The sequence below is a fragment of the Vicugna pacos genome, chromosome 1 (assembly GCF_048564905.1).
Source record: "Vicugna pacos chromosome 1, VicPac4, whole genome shotgun sequence".
Lineage (NCBI taxonomy): Eukaryota > Metazoa > Chordata > Mammalia > Artiodactyla > Camelidae > Vicugna > Vicugna pacos.
In genome coordinates, this window is record NC_132987.1 from 121218957 (window position 1) to 121237221 (window position 18265).

An 18265-nucleotide genomic window follows, 5' to 3' on the forward strand; every position below is an offset into this window, starting at 1 on the left:
AGTGTGTGAGAGCTTCAATGAGCTGGATGCTTCCAACACGTGCACCTTTCTGCACATTTTACCTCAATTACATTTTTTAAACAAACAAGCTCTATTTTTAAAAATCTCAATAAAAGCCTTGTTTAAATATTATAGCTTTGTTTTGAACTCTTAGAAACTGAATCTGGCTGCATACTTGCTGATGAAATGTGTCAAACTGCCGGCTGTGCTGGTGTCCACGCCGTCATCCCATGGGGTCCAGAGTGGCTGTGGAGCTGAGTGCTGACCCTGGCCGTGACTCTGGCTCTGCCCCTGACAGCTCCAGGGCCCTCCCAGTCCCTTGTCACCTCTGGTGTAAATGTCCCCACTATAGGGATCGAGCCCATCCCCACCCTGCTCAGAGGGGCAGGACACTGACAGGACTTGACCTCTGCCAGGACCACAGACCGACTGGAAATCTCCCAACTTGTGGGGGTGGACATGACTTCAGATACTGGTCTGTGGCCCCAAGGGTGACTGGACGGTTGCAAACTGAGGCCAGATCTGCCACTTACTGTAAATCTGCTCTCTGCCAGGAACTCTGATAACAATCACAACAGTTAGCACCTCATTACTGTTCGGATGCCTCAGGCTCGATTCTGTGCACTTACTGCATTAGCTAGTTTAATCCTCGCAACCACCTTGAACATCTTCATCCCCATTTTACAGACGAGGCCACTGAGGCACAGAGAAATGAATTAGCATGTGTAGGGTCACACAGCTGATAAGCGGAAGAGCCAAGAGTCAAATCTGGGCGTTAGGGTTCCAGGGTCTGCATCAGACCCGCTCTGCCGTCATCTTTCTCTTACTGTAGTAGGTTCTTTTCTTTTCCACTGATGCACAGTCAGTTTACAAGGTTGTGCTAACTTCCAGTGTGCAACAGGTTCTTGATATCTTGTTGTTAAACTGAGGTGAATTCACACAACACACATTTAAGCCTTCTGAGGTACGCGCTGCAGTGGCATTTAGCATATACACAGCGTTGTACAACCACCACCTCAATCTAGTGCTGTATTTCCATCACCCTTACCCATCACAGTCACTCCCCCATTTCCCCGCCAACAGCCCCTGTCAACAACGACTCTGTTTCCCACCTGCGTGGGTTTTCCTATTCTTGATATTTCATAGAAATAGGATCATATGACACGTGGCTTCTTTCACTGAGCATGTGTTCGAGGCTCATTCATGTTCTAGTGTGTGTCAGTACTCCACTCCTTTTCATGGCTGAATAATATTCCATTGTGTGGGTGACATGTACTACATTTTGTTTATCTACTTTTATTCTTTTTACCCCCCACAATTTCTCCTCACTTCACAGAGGAGGGAACCAAGGGTGAACGATGAGTTTGGGGGGCGCTCAGAAGGCAGAGTTCATCACAACTTAGATCTGCAGAGCAGCTGACGTGGGAGCCTCCCTTGGCAGCTGTCCTCCTCCCCGACACTGTCTCACCCTCTAGGGGTCCTGGAGGGCCGGCTGCTGACCCCACAGGACCCTGCTCCTAGGGGCTGACTTAATCCTACGGAATTGCCTCATTGAGAAAGTCGTGAGAAAGTCGTGCTCCTCATTAACATGAGGGGCATGTGTTTAGAGACACGTACAGGGCGTGGTGGGGAGCATGGTGTGAGGAGCAGATGTAGCCACCGGGTGGGTAAGAACAGGGGAATCAGAGCGATTTTGCCAAAAGAAACCCGGGACAGATAAATGAAAACTAAAGAAATAAGCGAGCAGAGTGCAGGGGTGGGTGGGGTGGAAGGCAGAGGGATGGAGACTGGAATTCTGAGTATGACTTCTGTAATTTTGACTTTTGAACCGTGTTAATATTCTGCACATTCAGCAAAGATGGGGACAAACCTGAAACTGCACAAATGGAGGCAAATGCCTGCACCTGCTCACATGGACCACGTCAGGCTGGTAACATAGCCACACACAGGAGAGCACTTAATTGGAGTAGTTTTTGAGCACAGAGCCCATTCCCCCCTCGGTGGGACACATTCCAACAGGAAGACCAGTGGAGCAGCCCTGAACTTCAGTAGCTTTGATGTCAGTAGCAGCGGGGGAGCGGTTTACAGAGCCGGTCCATGTATACCACCAGCTCGAAAAACCAACGCAACGTGGGAGAAAGGGGATGCACACGTGGGGGGAAGAAGAAAAGAAAACAAACAGTACAATCAACATCACCACCTCCGTCCACGACGGGCAGAGGGCCTAGCCACGCACTCCTCCAAAGAAGACACACAGACGGCCAGCAGGTGTGTGAAACAATGCTCAGTGTCACTAATGACCAGAGACGTGCAAATCAAAGCTACGATGAGGGATCACCTCACACCAGGCAGAATGGCCATCATTCAAAAGTCCACAAACAATAAACGCTGGAGAGGCTGTGGAGAAAAGGGGACCCTCCTACTCTGTTGATAGGAATGTAGTTTGGTGCAGCCACTGTGGAAAACAGTATGGAGATTCCTCAAAAAACCAAAAATAGACTTACCCTATGATCCAGTAATCCTACTCCTTGGCATATATTTGGAACGAATTCTAACTCAAAAAGATGCATGCACCTCAATGTTCATCGCAGCACTATTTACAACAGCCAAGACATGAAAGCAACCTAAATGTCCACTGACAGATGACTGGATAAAGAAGTTGTGAAATATATATACATACATATTTATACAATGGAATACTACTCAGCCATAAAAAAGAATGAAATAATGCCACTTGCAGCAACATGGATGGACCTGGAGATCATCATTCTAAGTGAAGTAAGCCAGAAAGAGAAAGAAAAATACCATATGATATCATTTATATGTGGAATCTTTTTAAAGAAAAGGGACACAAATGAACTTATTTACAGAACAGAGACAGACTCACAGACACAGAAAACAAACCTATGGTTACCAGGAAGGAAGCGGGGTGGGAAAGGATAAACTGGGAGTTCAGGATTTGCAGATACTACTGTATATAAAATAGATAAACAACAAGGTCCTACTGTACAGCTCAGGGAACTATATTCAGTACCTTGTAATGGCCTATAACAAAAAAGAGTATGAAAAGGAATATATATCCATGTATAAACAAATCGCTCTGCTGTACACCAGAAATAACACGACATTGTAAATCGACTACACATCAATTTAAAAAAAAAGATAATAAAATAAACCAGAGACTAGAGAAACAACATGTGTGCTTTGTATAACTAAACGGTCAGGCAATAATTCCAATTCTATATATGCAAGTGAAAAGAATTCAAATTTCTTAGTCTCAAAAAAAAAACTGCATCTGCCCATATCTGTATGAAGGCATGAACAGCTAAAATATTTACGGACAAATTATTAAATTCACATATTTCAGCTGTGTGATAGTTCTGGGGCCAAATAAGAGTCTGAAATAGAATAGAATTTCAAGGAAATATCATAGAAGCCACTGCAAAGGAAGAACCTAAAATCCTCAGCCTTTGGGGTAAACGACGTCGCGTGGCCTTGCCGGCAGCGGCACCCATGTGACTTGGCAGGCTCACTCCTGCTCCCAGTGTCCCTTCCTCAAACACCCAAGACCACGTGGAGCAGGGAGGCCCCCTTCAGATTACAGAAGCAGCTCTGCAAAAGCTGTGGAGAGAGAGCAGGCGGTGCCCTTGGGAGCCAGGGCTTGGGCTCAGCCTGAGCTGAAACCGAAGCATCCCCACAGTAAAGGATGGCCAGGTGTGACAGGAGGTCAAGGAAAGCCCAGGTCCCATCACCACGATAGTTCTCAACCTCCGCTGCACGCGGATGCTTAGAAAATTCCCAGTCCAATGAGACCTGCCCAGGGGGCGGGGCAGCTTCTAAAAGCTGCCAGGTGAGTGAGTGCAGGTGCAGTCCAGGTGAGAGCCTGGTCTTAAACCCATGGAAGTCCCTGCCCCCCCCCACACTCCGCCCCACCACTGCCCTGCCCGCTCCCGGGGATCACACATCACAGATGCACCCGTCAGAGGCCCCGTGTCCCAGAGCAGGCGCTCATCACGGGCAAACAGCTGCACAGACACTCAGACTGACCTCCCTCGGGGCTTTGGGCTGGACCATCACCGCCATCTCTGGTGCACTGACGAAGGACCACTTGATCTGAATGTCCTCTCTCTTCTCTTGCATGTAGAGCTCCAGCTATTTCAGAGAGAGAGAGAGAGAGATTATCGGAGGCCCACTCTCTCCACCGGAACCTCTCCGTGTGTCTGTGTATGTTTCTTAGACACCTGTTTCTCCCCGCCCCCTGGCAGAATGTGTGCTTTCAAAATGGACAGGAGAGCCCCAGATCCCCTGGCCTGCCTCGCACCATGGACCCCACCCCGTCCCTGCCGGCGCCTTCCTCTGCCTCCGCCTACCACTCAGGCAGGAACCTCAGGGTCGGGGCTGAGGGCCAGATGCCACAAAATCCCACAGCCTCTTACATGACGAACCCTCTGCTTTGCAGCTGTCTTCTGAGAGCATCACCAAGGTGGAGCAGAGACAGAGGGACAAACAGAGGGGAGCCGGCATGCCCTGTTCAGCCCCAGACTCCTGTGGTCCCCGAGGGCTGGGGACACAGCACCCCAGCTCCTATACTCTCTTCCCTGGGCTGCTGGGCAACTTCCAACTGGACTCTGATCCCTCCTAACGCCCCATCCAGCCCTACACACCTGTCATGACAATGACAGAGTAACGTGCCCCCAGCGATGTCCACACCTCTGTCCTTGGAACCTGTGAACCTGTCACCTTGCCTGGAAAAAGGGACTTTGAAGATGTGATTAGGGTGAGGACCTGGAGGTGGGGAGACAGTCCTGGGTTATCCCCGTGGGCCCCATGGAAGGATGTGAGCCTTTAGAAGGGAGAGCTCGCCAGGGAGATGTGACTTGCAGGCGGAGGGGGTCACCAGGACCCCAGGAGTGACGTTGCCCCTACTAGCTGGAAACCGCCCTCAGCTGACAGCCCGTAAGGAGTCGGCCCTCAGTCCTACAACCCTAAGGAGCTGAATTCTGCCAACAGTGGGGGAGCAAGAAACAGATTCTCCCCCAGAGCTCCTGGAAAGGAAGGCGGCCCACCGACACCTGGGCTTCAGCCTGTGCTGGACATCAGACCTCCAGAAACGTGTGCTCTTTTCAGCTAAGTTTGTGGAAGTTTTCTCCAGCGGCCAGAGCAGACTAACACACCTCCCTTCTTTCTTTGGCTGGAGACTCTTTCTAAAGCCCAAATCTCGACTCTTCACCCCCTCATCCCTCCACCACCGCCCAGGAGAAGAGAAGGGGAAGACTGCCCCAGACACGATTTCTGGGTCCTCGGGACGCCCGTCTCAGGCCCGCAACCGGGTAAAAGAAACGACGCTGCACCTTGCCCTGTGGTTCGAGGCGACTCCAGCAGCAGGGCTCTTTGATTTCGCTGCCACCACCCCCAAGTCCCGCCCACCACGTGGGGGACAAGGGGCAGCTGCTGGTTTCTTTTTGCACCTTTTGTCTGAGAAACAACAGAAAAGGGGACTGCCTCCTGCCTGAAGCATCAATAATTTACCAGCCTCTAGCAGCCGCTTCTGCTTGGAGAGGTAATCCCCAGGCCGCGTTTAACCATGTTAAGAAACCAAAGATACAGTTGTGTCACCTGCGTCTGGGCTGCGTGAAACGGCACACAAACGGCATCTCAGAAACGACGGTTCCTCGGTGAATGGACTCACCCCACCCCCAAAGCTGTGTCATGTTGGGTACGTGTGTCCCACACTTCAAAATTAGCTTTTAATCACACTGCCCCCCAGACTGGGGGGAGCAGGACGGCTCTGACAGCTGACAAGTCCACGAGGTCAACTGAACCTCTTGGATTCTAGACACTCAGAAAGGGAGTGTTACCGGGGTGGGGGTGGGAGGCTAGGTTTCAGAGAAAAGCCATTTAGGGAGCCAGAAATTCTCGTTTGCACTGGGTATTTAAAACCGTGTCTTTTTAAGGAAAGCCTACAGAATATCATTCTCCCTTGTGGCTGGCAATCCTGTATGACTTGGGCTCATCTCCCAAACCAGCAGTCAAGCACAAGGACAGAGGAGAGGAGACACCAGCTTGAATTGGCAGTGACCCCTAAAACACACCCAGAAATTCACAAATTTTACACACCCGAAAAGCGAGAGCTTCACGTGTGAGACACACAGTTACCTGATGGTTCGAGCATTGAGAATTTTCACTGGTAAGTCTACTATAATTACTATATACATCTCTATTTAATATATATTTTATATATGACTCATGTAATTATTAATATTATATATAAATATATGTCAATTATAAGTCACATGTGTCTATTATAATTATTATAATAATGTCTATTATTCACTAAATAATAGTAATACTCATCTGTTAACTTATAAACATTTTAAGGGGTCTTTTAAAGTTGACTTTTTCAAAAACTAAAAGGAGGAACTTCAAGTCCCGCCCCTAAGCTGGTTTTCCAAGCTGCAGCAGATTTCTGAGGTCCAGCACCTGACTCTGAAACAGAACCACTTTCCTCACCTCAAATGCCATTTACATTAACTGAACGGTCACCAACACCCTTGATACATTTTAACGTCTTGAAAAATACCACACTCCCCGTATTTGATAGGTAGGAAACCCCTGAATTCATTATATATGCATATACATTCATGTGTATATGCGCATATGTGTGTGCATATGTGTGTGCATGTGTGTATATATGTGTGCGTATATGTGTGTGCATGTGTGTGCATATATGTATGTGTGCAGATGTGTGCATACACACGTACATATACATATACCTACTACATGCACACTGTTTTATTTCCTACAGATACAATACGGAAGGTGACAGCTTGAAAATTACAAAATGAACGGTAATGAACAAAACAGGGGTATTCCCAGTCCTGTGATCACACCACGCTCACCCTACAGCTTTCTGCGAACAGTTTTCCTAGGGCTCTCCCAAGCGCCCGAGCATTACCTGCAGATGAAATGGGGACACCCGCACGCCGTACACCTGGCACCCTGCATCTTCAGACGAGGCTGGCACCGCGCTGACCAGGAACTGAATGGTCTCACCCGCCACGTGACAGAACACCACCTGGAGGAGATTACAGAGGGAACTTCATGTGAGTGAGAGGAGAGCTGGTACCACACACGTCTTCATCTCACTGAACAAAATAACCTGCACTTCATACATCAGCCAGGACAGGAATTTAGAGTTTCAAACTTGGATCAACATCCGGGTTCCCATCTTTCCTATTATGCAGTAGTCTGAAAGCTGGAAACAATATTTCAAATCTTTTCTTCCAGATGGATTTCTTGTCCAAATCTACTTAAAGTCTTTCTCACACATAATGATTTTTTTCTTTAAATATTTCTTTGCTTTATTTCTCCACACAGTTGATTTTAAATTCCCCAGACATTTCATATTCATATGGAGTGAAAGTGATTAGCCATCCTCTCTCCCTAAAATAAAATGAGACTTCAAAAGAAAATAAGTTACAGCTGTTACAAGTGGAAAATAAAAAATGTACCTAGAACACAAGAAATTGTTTCTATCTAAATAATTTTTAACCTGTCTCGGTTTTTCAAAGATGGGGATAATTCAAAGGACATATGAAATACTAAACACTCACAAAATAATGCAGCCTCCACAAAAGCAGACTGTAAAAGGAGCTCATTTAACGGCCTAGGAGACGGGGCAGGGATAGGTAACTAGGTATGTATGTATTTACTTACAGAGGAGGCACTGGGGATTGAACCCAGGACCTCATGCATCCTAAGCACGCGCTCTACCACTGAGCTCTACCCTCCCCGCAGCAAAGCATTTTAGAGGGACGATTGTGACAGCTGTAACCGCACGGCGAGTCCCTCTATAGGAGCAGACCTTACAGAATGAGGGGTCGGCCACCCTCCTGGCAGGACGCCAAGCAAGCCCAGTGTGGGATGACTTCCAGGCCAGGTGCCAGGCTGGGAGGAAGGGTCAGGGGGACGGGGGAGGGGGCCCGGCAGGTGGCCAGGGTGTCTGGCCAAAGCTGAGTCATCAGGAGGCTGAGAGTAAGGCAGGACAGACCCCGCATTCCCGAGCACTGGACGGTGTCACTTGGGAAGGAAGGAAGGAAGGAAGGAAAAAATTCTTTAATTCCTTAGTGGATTTATCAGAATCTAAACAGGCAGGGAGAAAGATGATCAAAATAGTCACTTCGTCAGGGTAACAGCTATTTCACCAAGTTCCGGCTGGAACGCGTTCGCCCCCCCCCGCCCCCTTGTGGTCCCTGCCTAACCCGTCCCACCCCACCTGCACCGGGGCCCGCATCTCTCCACTCGGGCCCACCTGTCCCTCCAACAGAAACCTGACTGCACCACACCAGGCCCCCAGCGAGGGGTCCATCTCCAACGTCCACCATAAAAGACCTCGACAGCAGAGTTAGAGAGAAAATCTTGCCTTCTCTTGATACCAGCAAAAAAATTGCACAGCCCGTACGTTCTTTAAGGTCGCTCTCGCAGGACTGGTTTATGTGGATTAGCTACGAATCTTCATCGTGGTGCTGCATCTCCAGAGGGCATCAGAGGTTGGAACAGAAAAATGTTTGTCTAAGAAATGTCGTCTATTCATTTTAAAAATAAATGCTCTATAAACAGTCCTTTTTGGAGGAATGTACTTTAATGCCAGATGAGTTACACACACCAATGACATGACACAGAGAAAATTCTCTGTCCTTTGTCTCAACAGGCCGGGCCATTTTACTGCTTAAAGTCAAAAACCAGGCAGCGACTGGTTAAAAGCCAATAAATACAAAAACAAGCAGATTTTAAAAGACTTTAAAACTACCGGAATGTGGAGGGGCGGGTGTAGCTCGGTGGTAGAGCGCATGTTTACCTTGGTCCTGGGTTCAATCCCCAGTACCTCCATTACGATGAAACATAATCCTACCCACCCCTCCCCCGCAATACAACAACAAAAACAAACAAAAAGCAATAAAATTTCTGGAGCGCAAGCCTCCAGAAGTCACAATTACCATTCACATCACGCTGGGAAAGGAAGCGCACTCACTGGAAATGGGACACCTAAAGGTCCAAATGTCCTTTCATGGAGACCCCGAGGGTCTCCCCCGGCGGCCCCACGGCTTCCCGGCCCTCTAAGCAACGTCTGTCATCCAGACCACCCGCTCCTCCAGTATTCAGCTGGAGCTGCCAACTGAAACAGCGATCCGAGCCCACTGCTGCCACTCCTCCTGCGAGTCCAGCCAGAGAGACAGCGATCAGGGCCCGAACCTCCCCAGGGCCAGCCTCGGCCCTGCCACCCCGAGAGTGATAACGTCCCATTTGTCACGTGGACGGGAACAAAATGGAAAGGAGGTTTAAAAAATAATCTCTTTGAGCGCATTAAGGTGTTATCCACAGTGGGGGTCAAATCCCCTCAACCCAGGCAAACAGTGGCAAGGACCTCGCCGTCCCCAGGGGTCCCCTCTCGGAACCGCAGAAGGCAGGGCCACCCTTCCAGCTACGGCCACAATGTCCAGGGTTGACTTCTATCCAAATACGGACCAATAGTTAGAGACCCTGACCTGGACCCTAGAGGGTTCCCACCCCAAACACAGCCGTGCTTACAAGGACCCCTCCTGAAGTCCACGAGTTACCTCCGCAGAGCCACCCGGTGACGTGGAGCTGTTTGACGCGGCTGCTAACCCTTTGGTGCGGAGCTTCCCACGGAAGCCATCTGATGCAGGTACTGGATTTTTAAAGTTAAACTGAAATGATATCTGGCTTCTGAAGTGGGACCAAGGGCTTCTCTGAGAACAGAAGTGCCGTGGGCCCCAGAGCTGGACTCCGCCAAGTCAAGCTCTGGGAGCAAAGAAGTGAGCTCCCTCGAACCTGAGACAGGAGGGGAGGGGGCAGGCACAGCCATCAGGCGTCTGACACAGCAGTGAGCACCAGGGCGGCGGGAGACTCGGCTCCCAGTGAGCCCTGAGCTTCCTCATAGGCTCCTGGTAAGTGACACTCCCACAGGCGCCAGGGCGGCCTTCAGGCCGACCATACAAGCTCAAGGGGTGTGGCGGGCCAGCTCCTGCGAATCGCAGCCCCTTCCCCAAAGCAGCTGGAACAATCCTCCCACTTGTTAGCACCTGAAGTTACCGAGGCTGTAAAAACCAGCGGCCCCGCCCCTCGTGGCCTTTCACTTGCCTTTGAGACACCGCACTCCTCTGTGGAGTGTGCACCCCTCTGAATAAATCTACTTTTACTCAACTACGACCTGCTCTTGAATTCTTTCCTGCATGAAGCCCAGGAGCCTTACTTGGTGGGGCACACTGCAGGGGCTCACCTGGGACCTGGGACATGGCCGTCCTCTCACACCCCATTTTCCTGTATCAAATCCACCTGCTTTATTCTCGAGACTTTTTTTTCCCCAGAGCAAGCAAAGAAACCGTCGATGACACAAACCACCTCAAAATCATGCAACAGTGCACTCAGATAGACCCCCCTTCCTCTCTGCACAGGAGCGCCTGTCGGGGGTGGGCTCCACGTGGCGAGGGTCCCAGAGGTGGGCCTGGGCTGACAGGTGAGGGGTGGGTCAGGGTCGCTGGTCCACCCCCAGTGATCAAGACAGGAGGCAGAATCATCCGGGTGTAGAGGGCACCTTTTGTTCTAACCTGCACAGAGGGAGACCTGAGGCCTTCAGTCAAGGTGTTTTTTGTTTTTTTTTTCAATTTATCTGTTTCATATGTATGATTTGTCATCAATTTATTTTTGATTTCAGAAATCTTTTGCAGGGTGAAGTAACTAGGTTTATTTACTTATTTATTTTAAGGAGGGACTGGGGATTGAACTCAGGACCTCATGCATGCTGAGCATGTGCCCTGCCACTGAGCTCTACCCTCCGCCTCCGTCAACAACTCTCCAGTTTCAAGACCTTAAACTCAAGTAGTCACACACCTATGCAAATAGGTCTTTTCTTGACTCTGTCTTCCTTTGTTTGCCCAAAGAACCCTAGGCCTAGGGGCTCACCAGTTTTGCTGCCAACAAGAAAGTCCTCTGATCTTCAAGTCTCCCTGTGCTTTCCCACTTGCCTTTTCAGTTCCGTTTCTTGTGCAGTGGCCTCGGCTCCTCCCTCTCTGAGAACACTCTAGAGAACTAGAAATCATTTAATTACTTTTGTCTCTAAAAGAACGAGGAACACAGCTGAGAAAATGCATCTAAAAGGTTTGCATCACTGCGTATTTTGCACTTTAATCACACCACATTACATCATGAGGAGAGAACTCCCAAATAAAATGGATGCAAAGGCCCTCTACGAGTGTCTGATCACATTTCTTCCCCAACTCTGCAGCCTCGTCTCCACCCTGCAGATATCAAGACGGCACGAGTCTGATCTAAAACATCACTTCTACTCCAGAGAACCCGGGCAGAGCTAGATGTTCTCAGAGCGTCTGTAAAGTTCACCCTACTTGCCTGCTCATTTCCAATACATGGCTGAAGATGCATTTTTATACAAAATTCTCCCAGTGGACTGGGGTGAAAAATGCTGGGAACAAGGTGGTGGCCAACCAGCCCCTAGGAATGCTGGGTAGACACTCTAAGCATCACCCTCAAGGGGTGTGCCTGGGACCGCACAGACTCCGACACCCCACCCCCAGCAATGCTCCCCATCCCTTCTCTTGTTGGGACCCCTTAAAATGCACAATGGGGGAGGCAGGCAGAGTTCCGTGGTAGAGTGTATGTTCAGCACACACGAGGTCCTGAGCTCAATCCCCAGTCCCTCCGTGGAAATAAATAAGTAAATAAATAAACTTAATTACCTCCCCCCCTCAAAACAAACAAGATCAATAAATAAATAAAACAAAATATTTAAAAAATGAACGAGGCTTCCTAGTAACAGGACACTGCAGTAATAGGAGGTACTGTTACTGCACAGTGTGGTTTAGTGGAGGCAGTCCTCAGCTTAAACACCTGCTCTCTTGCATGGACTCTATGCGCTGAAAAATGTACACGAGACACTTCCTTTAAAATGATGGGCAGGAGTGAACCAGGGCTCTTCCGGGCTGGCTGTTAGCGCCCCAGGTCAGGGCCAGGTCACTCTGTCACACCCACACCTGGTGCTGCTGCCCTGTGTTCCAACACACACACAAAACCTCACTTGCCCGAGGGGCCTCTCCTCCCCTCCTCTCCAGGCCAAGCACCTGAGGGCTGACTCGGCGCAGAGTTCCACAGGCTGTCATCCAAACAAACAGGTGGCCTGCCAGGAGGCCCCGCTCCCACTCAGGTCTCAAAGGGCGGGGCCTCCCATCTCACCCCTGCCTTGGAAAGACTGCTTCAAAACAATTGCACAACTTGTTAGCATTTTAGCCGTCAATACCCAGAGAATGTGGCACTTGGAATTTCAAGTCGTGAAAAGCCAGAAAAAAAAAAAGTCAACAAAATTTCCTATTTGCCACCACAGGGAGAAATGTGGACAGCTTTGCATCACTCACCTTGCAAACCAACGCGCCCACCAAGGTCTGGAAAGAGCCCAGGAGACCCTGGCACCTCTCAGGATTTATTTTAGTGTATAAATGTGTAACAGAGAGCCTTAAGTAGAAACAAACAAACAAAACCAAAATCCATGTGCTCACAAGGTTCAGTTCATACCGGATGAGAGCTGTGGGGTTCCCCGACAGACAACGTGGAGTAAGATTCTGGGGGAAATTCCATGCAGTTGCCCAAGGTCTGTTGGTTGCTATGTTTTTACAGAAGCAAAGCTTGGCCAGTGCCCTTTTGTTCCTTTTTCCCCATCTTCATTATCTCTTCCGTGGTTGGGGTGGGTGGGGTGGGAGCTTAAGTGAATTGATAATAATAAAAATGAAAGGAATAATAGTAATGCCATTGATCATGGCGTGCAGCGGTGGGAGCTGCTTTCTGGAGGCCAAGTCGGGTTCAATTCCAGCCTCTGCTATTTAGAGGCTCTTCGTCCCCCTGCCCAAGTGCCCTGGCCTCTTTGCCTCGGTCTCCTCCTCTGTACAATGGGCAGGACGCTTCCTTGGGCAGAGGAGAGCTGCACACTGATGGGAACAGACGCGGCCCCCACCGGCCTGCGGCATCAGGAGCTGGGATGCGGCAGGGGCGCTGCAGGGACTGCACAGGCTGGGGCCCTCGCTCCCCCACAGCCCTGCCGGGGGAGTCCTCCTCTACAGACAAAGCCTGCGGCTCAAAGGGAGGAGGAGGTGCCTAAGATGCGCTCAGCTCCGGCCTGAGTCTCCCTGGCTTCCCGGACTTTCTCCTCACGGGGCAGATTGCTATGTTTATTTAAAACTTGAACCCATAGCCATCACTGTACCATCTGACGCCTCTGTTATTGACAGAGGACATTGAAAACAGAGATAAGTAATGCTTTTCATGGAACAGGACACACACCAAGAAGGCCAATGTCACTGCGGTCCCCCAGCACCAAGTGTGACCCTTGCTTTCCCTGGCAAGCCTGCTACATATCCATCCTGTCCGCAGGGACGCTCACCGCGCTTCCTAAGGCAATGCGTGGCCTTCTGAGTGAGTGCCGCCCTCCAAACCCTGCTCCACTTCCAGGAGCTCCCCACTGCCTGCGCAGCCCTCACGCCCCCACAGATCTTCTGCCCACCATGTGCCGCGGAGGGGCTGCCGCTGCTGCCCGAGGAGGAGGAGCTGCTCTCAGGCCACTGGTGACACAGAAATTAAGTGTCCGTCTTCTGGGTCAGACATTCTGGAGCAAACCTCTCCCAGGATATGAGGAAAGAAAACGCGGGTACAAACTAGGTGCTCTTGTGTAAGAGCGTAATTACAGAGTGGGAGAAATCGATGTACTCAGGGCGTGTCGAGGCGGGAAGAGAGGGCAGAGGCAGCCCCTGGAGAGGAGTCTGAGGGTGATGCCTTCCTCCGCGGGGAACGCCCCGCGAAGAGCACCTCTCAGCATGACCAGCCCTCGCTGGTCCTGCCACCTGGCCAGGCCAAGCGTGTGTCTGCGGACACGGAGCCCTGGAGACAGGGTGCTTCCAGCTGCCACCTGCAAAGGTGTCCTACCAGAGGCGCTCAGGCTCCCTGCACCAGGACTGTGTCTTAGGGATAAATATTTGGTCTTTGCTCTCGGTGCTTAGCACACAGCTCCTAAAACCCTTGGACTCTCCGCAGTGATAAGAATGTCTCCTGTATGCCGAGGGGTGACTGGTGGTTGGGAAAGCAGAATAACATCAGGCTGGGGGCCTGGGGGCCACAGACACAGGGGCTCCATTAGAGGCTTTCAGCCGCCACCTGGACCTCAGGGGAGGCACAGGGACTGGAGACTGAATCACTCACCAATGACCTGTGATTTAATCAGCCAGTGCCTGTGTAATGGAATTGCCATAAAAACCCTTGAACAATGGGGCGCAGAGAGCTTCTGGTCTGTTGACCCCAGGAGGTCCTGGGGCGGGGGTGGGTGGGGGTAGAAGCTCCACCCCTTCTCCCTCCCCTGCCCCAGGCATCTCTTCCCTTTGGCTGTTCCTGAGCTGCGTTCTTTATGAGAAACCAATGCTGGTAAGAAATAGCAACAGTAACGGTAAGTAGTAATGACACGCTAGAGTGTATTACTATAATCACAGTAACTAAGTAACCAGTTTTCCTGAGTTTTGTGAGCTGTTCTAGCAAATGATGAGGCATGAGGAGGGGGCTGTGACCCCCACTGTATGGCCACCAGGCAGCCCAGACTAGGGGTCGGCATCGGGAGTGGGGGGGGGCAGGGGTCTGCGCTGACTTTGCGTAGTCAGGGCCAGAATCAAACGGAACTGTAGGACGCCCGGTGGACACCCAGAGATCTGGAGGATCACTTCGGGCGGAAGGAAAACACGCACATTTCTGATGCCAGAAGAGTGGTGAGGGGACTGTGCACCTACCTTGGGTCCTGAAAGATGACTCAAACGCTTCTAAGGTATGCAGGACCCCACTCTCTACGTAGGACATTGGGGCAAGGAGCTTTCTGAGGAGCCAGATGTTTGCAAAGGTGGTTACTTTGTGGGGGTCTTCAGGGGCTGCAGGAGAAAGTCGGAGTACCGGGCACTCGGAGGGCGGGGAAGGCCTGCTTCTGTTCTGCGAGGGTCCCACAGGGAGATGCAAGACCAGCCCTAAGCCAGGGAGATGCTCACGGAGGGGGACCAGGGCCCCGCTCTCATCTGCTTGATCAAAGGCGTACCTATTACCAGACCCGCTGGTCCAGAAGGACTCATCCCTACTTACCTCAAGTGCCATCCACACGACCCTTGCCAGGGCTGAGAGAGAAGGCTGAGAAACAGAACCTGACGCTCTGGCAGGCGCTTCGGAAGGGGAGCGGGATGTCCCTGAAGCCCCGTTTGTGTCTCTTGTCCACCTATTCGCATCCTCAGGCTCTGCTACGGCTCTTCCGTTCTCAAGAATTACACAGAGCACGGAGAACACATGACGACGCTGACTGGGAACTCAGTCTCAGTTTCGAACACCAGGTGGGTGGTTTAGCTCCTAAAAGGAGTTAGGCACCCTTGTCAGCGTCCTGCCCAGCAGGCAGTCTGGGAGCACGAGTTCCTGGGACAACATTTCTTCTTCATTTAGCGCAAGGATGTTAGGGAACCTCCCACGGGGACAAATTACAAGGGAAACTGATTAGCCTGGCTTGACTGCTTTGCAAATGGCTGCCCTGAAATGGGCTGTGATCAGCCAAGGTTCTCAGCCAAGAGAGGAAAAGGCTGTGTAGGATCCAAGCACCCTGGGGTGTCCTGCTCCCCACTTCCCAGGAGCCAGGTGGATCCCCACAGCGGCCCCGCTGGAGGGCGTGGACAGGACCCAGACTGGTCCAGGGTACCACGGCACTCAGCCTACGTTCCTGCACAGTCAGGGGGCTGGCCAGCAGCCCATAAGCACTGAGAGAGGACAGAGGACAGAGGACAGCCGGGCCCCAGCACGACAAGACACTGGCACGCTCTCAGGTCCTCCCTAGCCAAGGAAACACAGAAGTCAGGCACTATGGAGAAACTTGTAAAAGAAAACAAGACCGTGTACACTTTCCCAGCCGTCTGCTGGGTAGAGAGCTTCCGAGAATTCACTGAGGACGGCGATCTGAGGTCCCATCCCAGGAGAGCGGAGGGAGGTAGGGGCAGACTTAAAAAAAAGAAAAGGCTTATGCACTTTCACATCATTTTTAACTTTTTAATGGGCAAGCACTATTTCTGCAGTCGTATTAAAATGGTTTAACCGCTCACCTTCCAAAGGTCGCTTTACTGGTACAATATGTTAAGACCTTTAAAAATGGTCTATTGCTATTTCAGTCTCTGCTCCCTCCCTGTTCCCTCCAGGCCAGCCCCTGAATGCTCTGCTCCTCTCTTAATGCAGACAGAGTCAGAAAACAGCAAACAGAAACTGACTGCCCCATGGGGACTTGGGGGCTGTTCGTCAATAACAGGGAGGACATCACTGCAGGGAGGCACTTCCCAGGCAGGGGCCTGGGCAGGTCAGGCCTGCAGCAAGCTGGCTCTCAGCCCCCCAGTCTCTGACACTGGACCATCTGCACTCATGGCCCTTTCCAGCTCTTCTGGGCTGTGCCGGCGTCAGCATCTTGCGTGGTTGCCAACAGTTTCCTCCTGCAACCCCAATCCAATACCTTCCAGAGACTTCCCCATGCTTGCTGCAGGGATTAGGGGGCTATGTGACTCTAACGTTGGCCAGGAGATGGAGAAAGAGAGCTGTCCTGCACTGCCAGGACAGAGGAAGGCGGACCAGTGCCTTGGGGACCAATTCTGGAATCTGGGGTAGAGCTGAAGCGTGTATATCTACAACCCCAATCCCACGCACAACTGCCTGGAGATACTCCTGTGCTTGTGCCTGAGGACTCAGGAGACAGTTCACAGCAACTCTACTGTACTTGCAAAAAAGAAAGCTACCCGATTATTCATCTGTGGAAGCAGACCCGATCCCCCAGAGTCCTGAATGGTACCTCAAGGTAATGAGCGAGCGGGGCACAAATCGACCTGCGTGAACCTCCAAACCGCCACGATGTATAAAGAAAAAGCTTGCTGTCAGACTGTGCACGCAAGACGGCGACCCTGCCAAATGCACAAGCAGCAAACACTCCAGCTGAGCCCGGGAGGACACACAGGGGGCGGGGCCCCAGGGCTGGGGTGAGCCCAGGAGGACACACAGGGGGCAGGGCCCCAGGGCTGGGGCACCTCCTCCTCTGTCTGGGGCCACACAGACGCGCCTTCCTGCTGAATGGCATGCATTTAACTTGATGCTAAAATGTGGAGAGACACAAGGGCAAAAGACCTCGGACCTGAAAGTTTCACTTTCTACAGATACCTCTTATTTAAAAAAAAAAACTTCACAATTACATGTGGCATTGGGCTGGTCTAGTAAGTAATTTCGGCCTGAACTGTTAGCAACTGTGAAACAAACTCATGTAATGTCGATACGGCTTCAATCTACATATCATGCCATGGAACTCTTCACATGCTGTTATTTACATAATTATATATGTATATACAAATTAAGATATAATCCATCCATTTAAACTGTAAGATTAAATGGTTTTCAAATATATTTCACAGAATTGTACAAACATCACCCCCATCGCTCTTAGAGCGTTTTCATCTCCCCCACAAAATCCCGTCCCCACTAGCAGTCACTGCTCATGTCCCCTCCTGTATTACCCGTCCCCACCCCCCGGACATCACTAATCCACCTTCTGCCTCTGTTGATGTCTCTGCTCTGGACCTTTCACATAAATGGAGTCATGTAGTATGTCCTTTCATGCCTGGCTTCTTTCACTCAGTAGCAAGTCTTCCAGGCTCATCCGCGTGGGAGCACGTGTCAGAACTGCATCCCTTTATGAGGCCAGATCATCCTCCATTATGTGGAGGTGTCACATTTTACTTATCCACCCATCAGTTGATGGGCCAGATTTTTTTTTTTTTTGAAATGTGGGGGGATGTAAGATGTCCGCATTTTTAGTCATTCTCAGACAGAATCAATCCCCCAAGCCCAGCTTCAGATTCACTTCCTCCGTGAGGAAAGGCCAGCGGCGGCACCCGGCCTGCTCACCTTCTCCTGGGCCGACCTGGCCGCGCTGGAGACTTGCTGCACCGCCAGCTCCAGGGGCTGCTGCAGCGGGTCCTCCTGGAAGCGCAGGAGCAGTGGGCCCTGGAACGGAAAAGCACAGTGAGGAGGCGGGGGCTCTGGGGTGGGGGCGGGGCTGCTTTCTAAGGGAAATCACATACTTGTGACAAAGCTCTGCAGAGCTAAGAAACTGTGATATGACTTCTAGTTAAATCCGTGCTTCTAAACA

The 18265-nt window shown here is 50.9% G+C and overlaps 1 protein-coding gene and 1 non-coding gene across 3 annotated transcripts in view; both read right to left on the reverse strand.

Moving 5' to 3' along the window:
- C2CD2 (C2 calcium dependent domain containing 2) overlaps nucleotides 1–18265 on the reverse strand; it is a 50327-nt gene that overhangs the window by 22634 nt on the left and 9428 nt on the right. The window contains exons 2-4 of one of the 2 annotated variants that reach the window (XM_072969613.1): nucleotides 18022–18120; nucleotides 6956–7075; nucleotides 4048–4152 (exon numbers count right to left, since the gene is read on the reverse strand). In XM_072969613.1, the coding sequence (XP_072825714.1) occupies nucleotides 4048–4152; nucleotides 6956–7075; nucleotides 18022–18120 (324 nt within the window). The remainder of the gene's footprint in view (nucleotides 1–4047; nucleotides 4153–6955; nucleotides 7076–18021; nucleotides 18121–18265) is intronic. The other variant, XM_072969620.1, reaches the window with a different exon arrangement.
- TRNAP-AGG (transfer RNA proline (anticodon AGG)) lies at nucleotides 7719–7791 on the reverse strand. The gene has a single exon. It is a non-coding gene; the product is annotated as a tRNA-Pro (tRNA).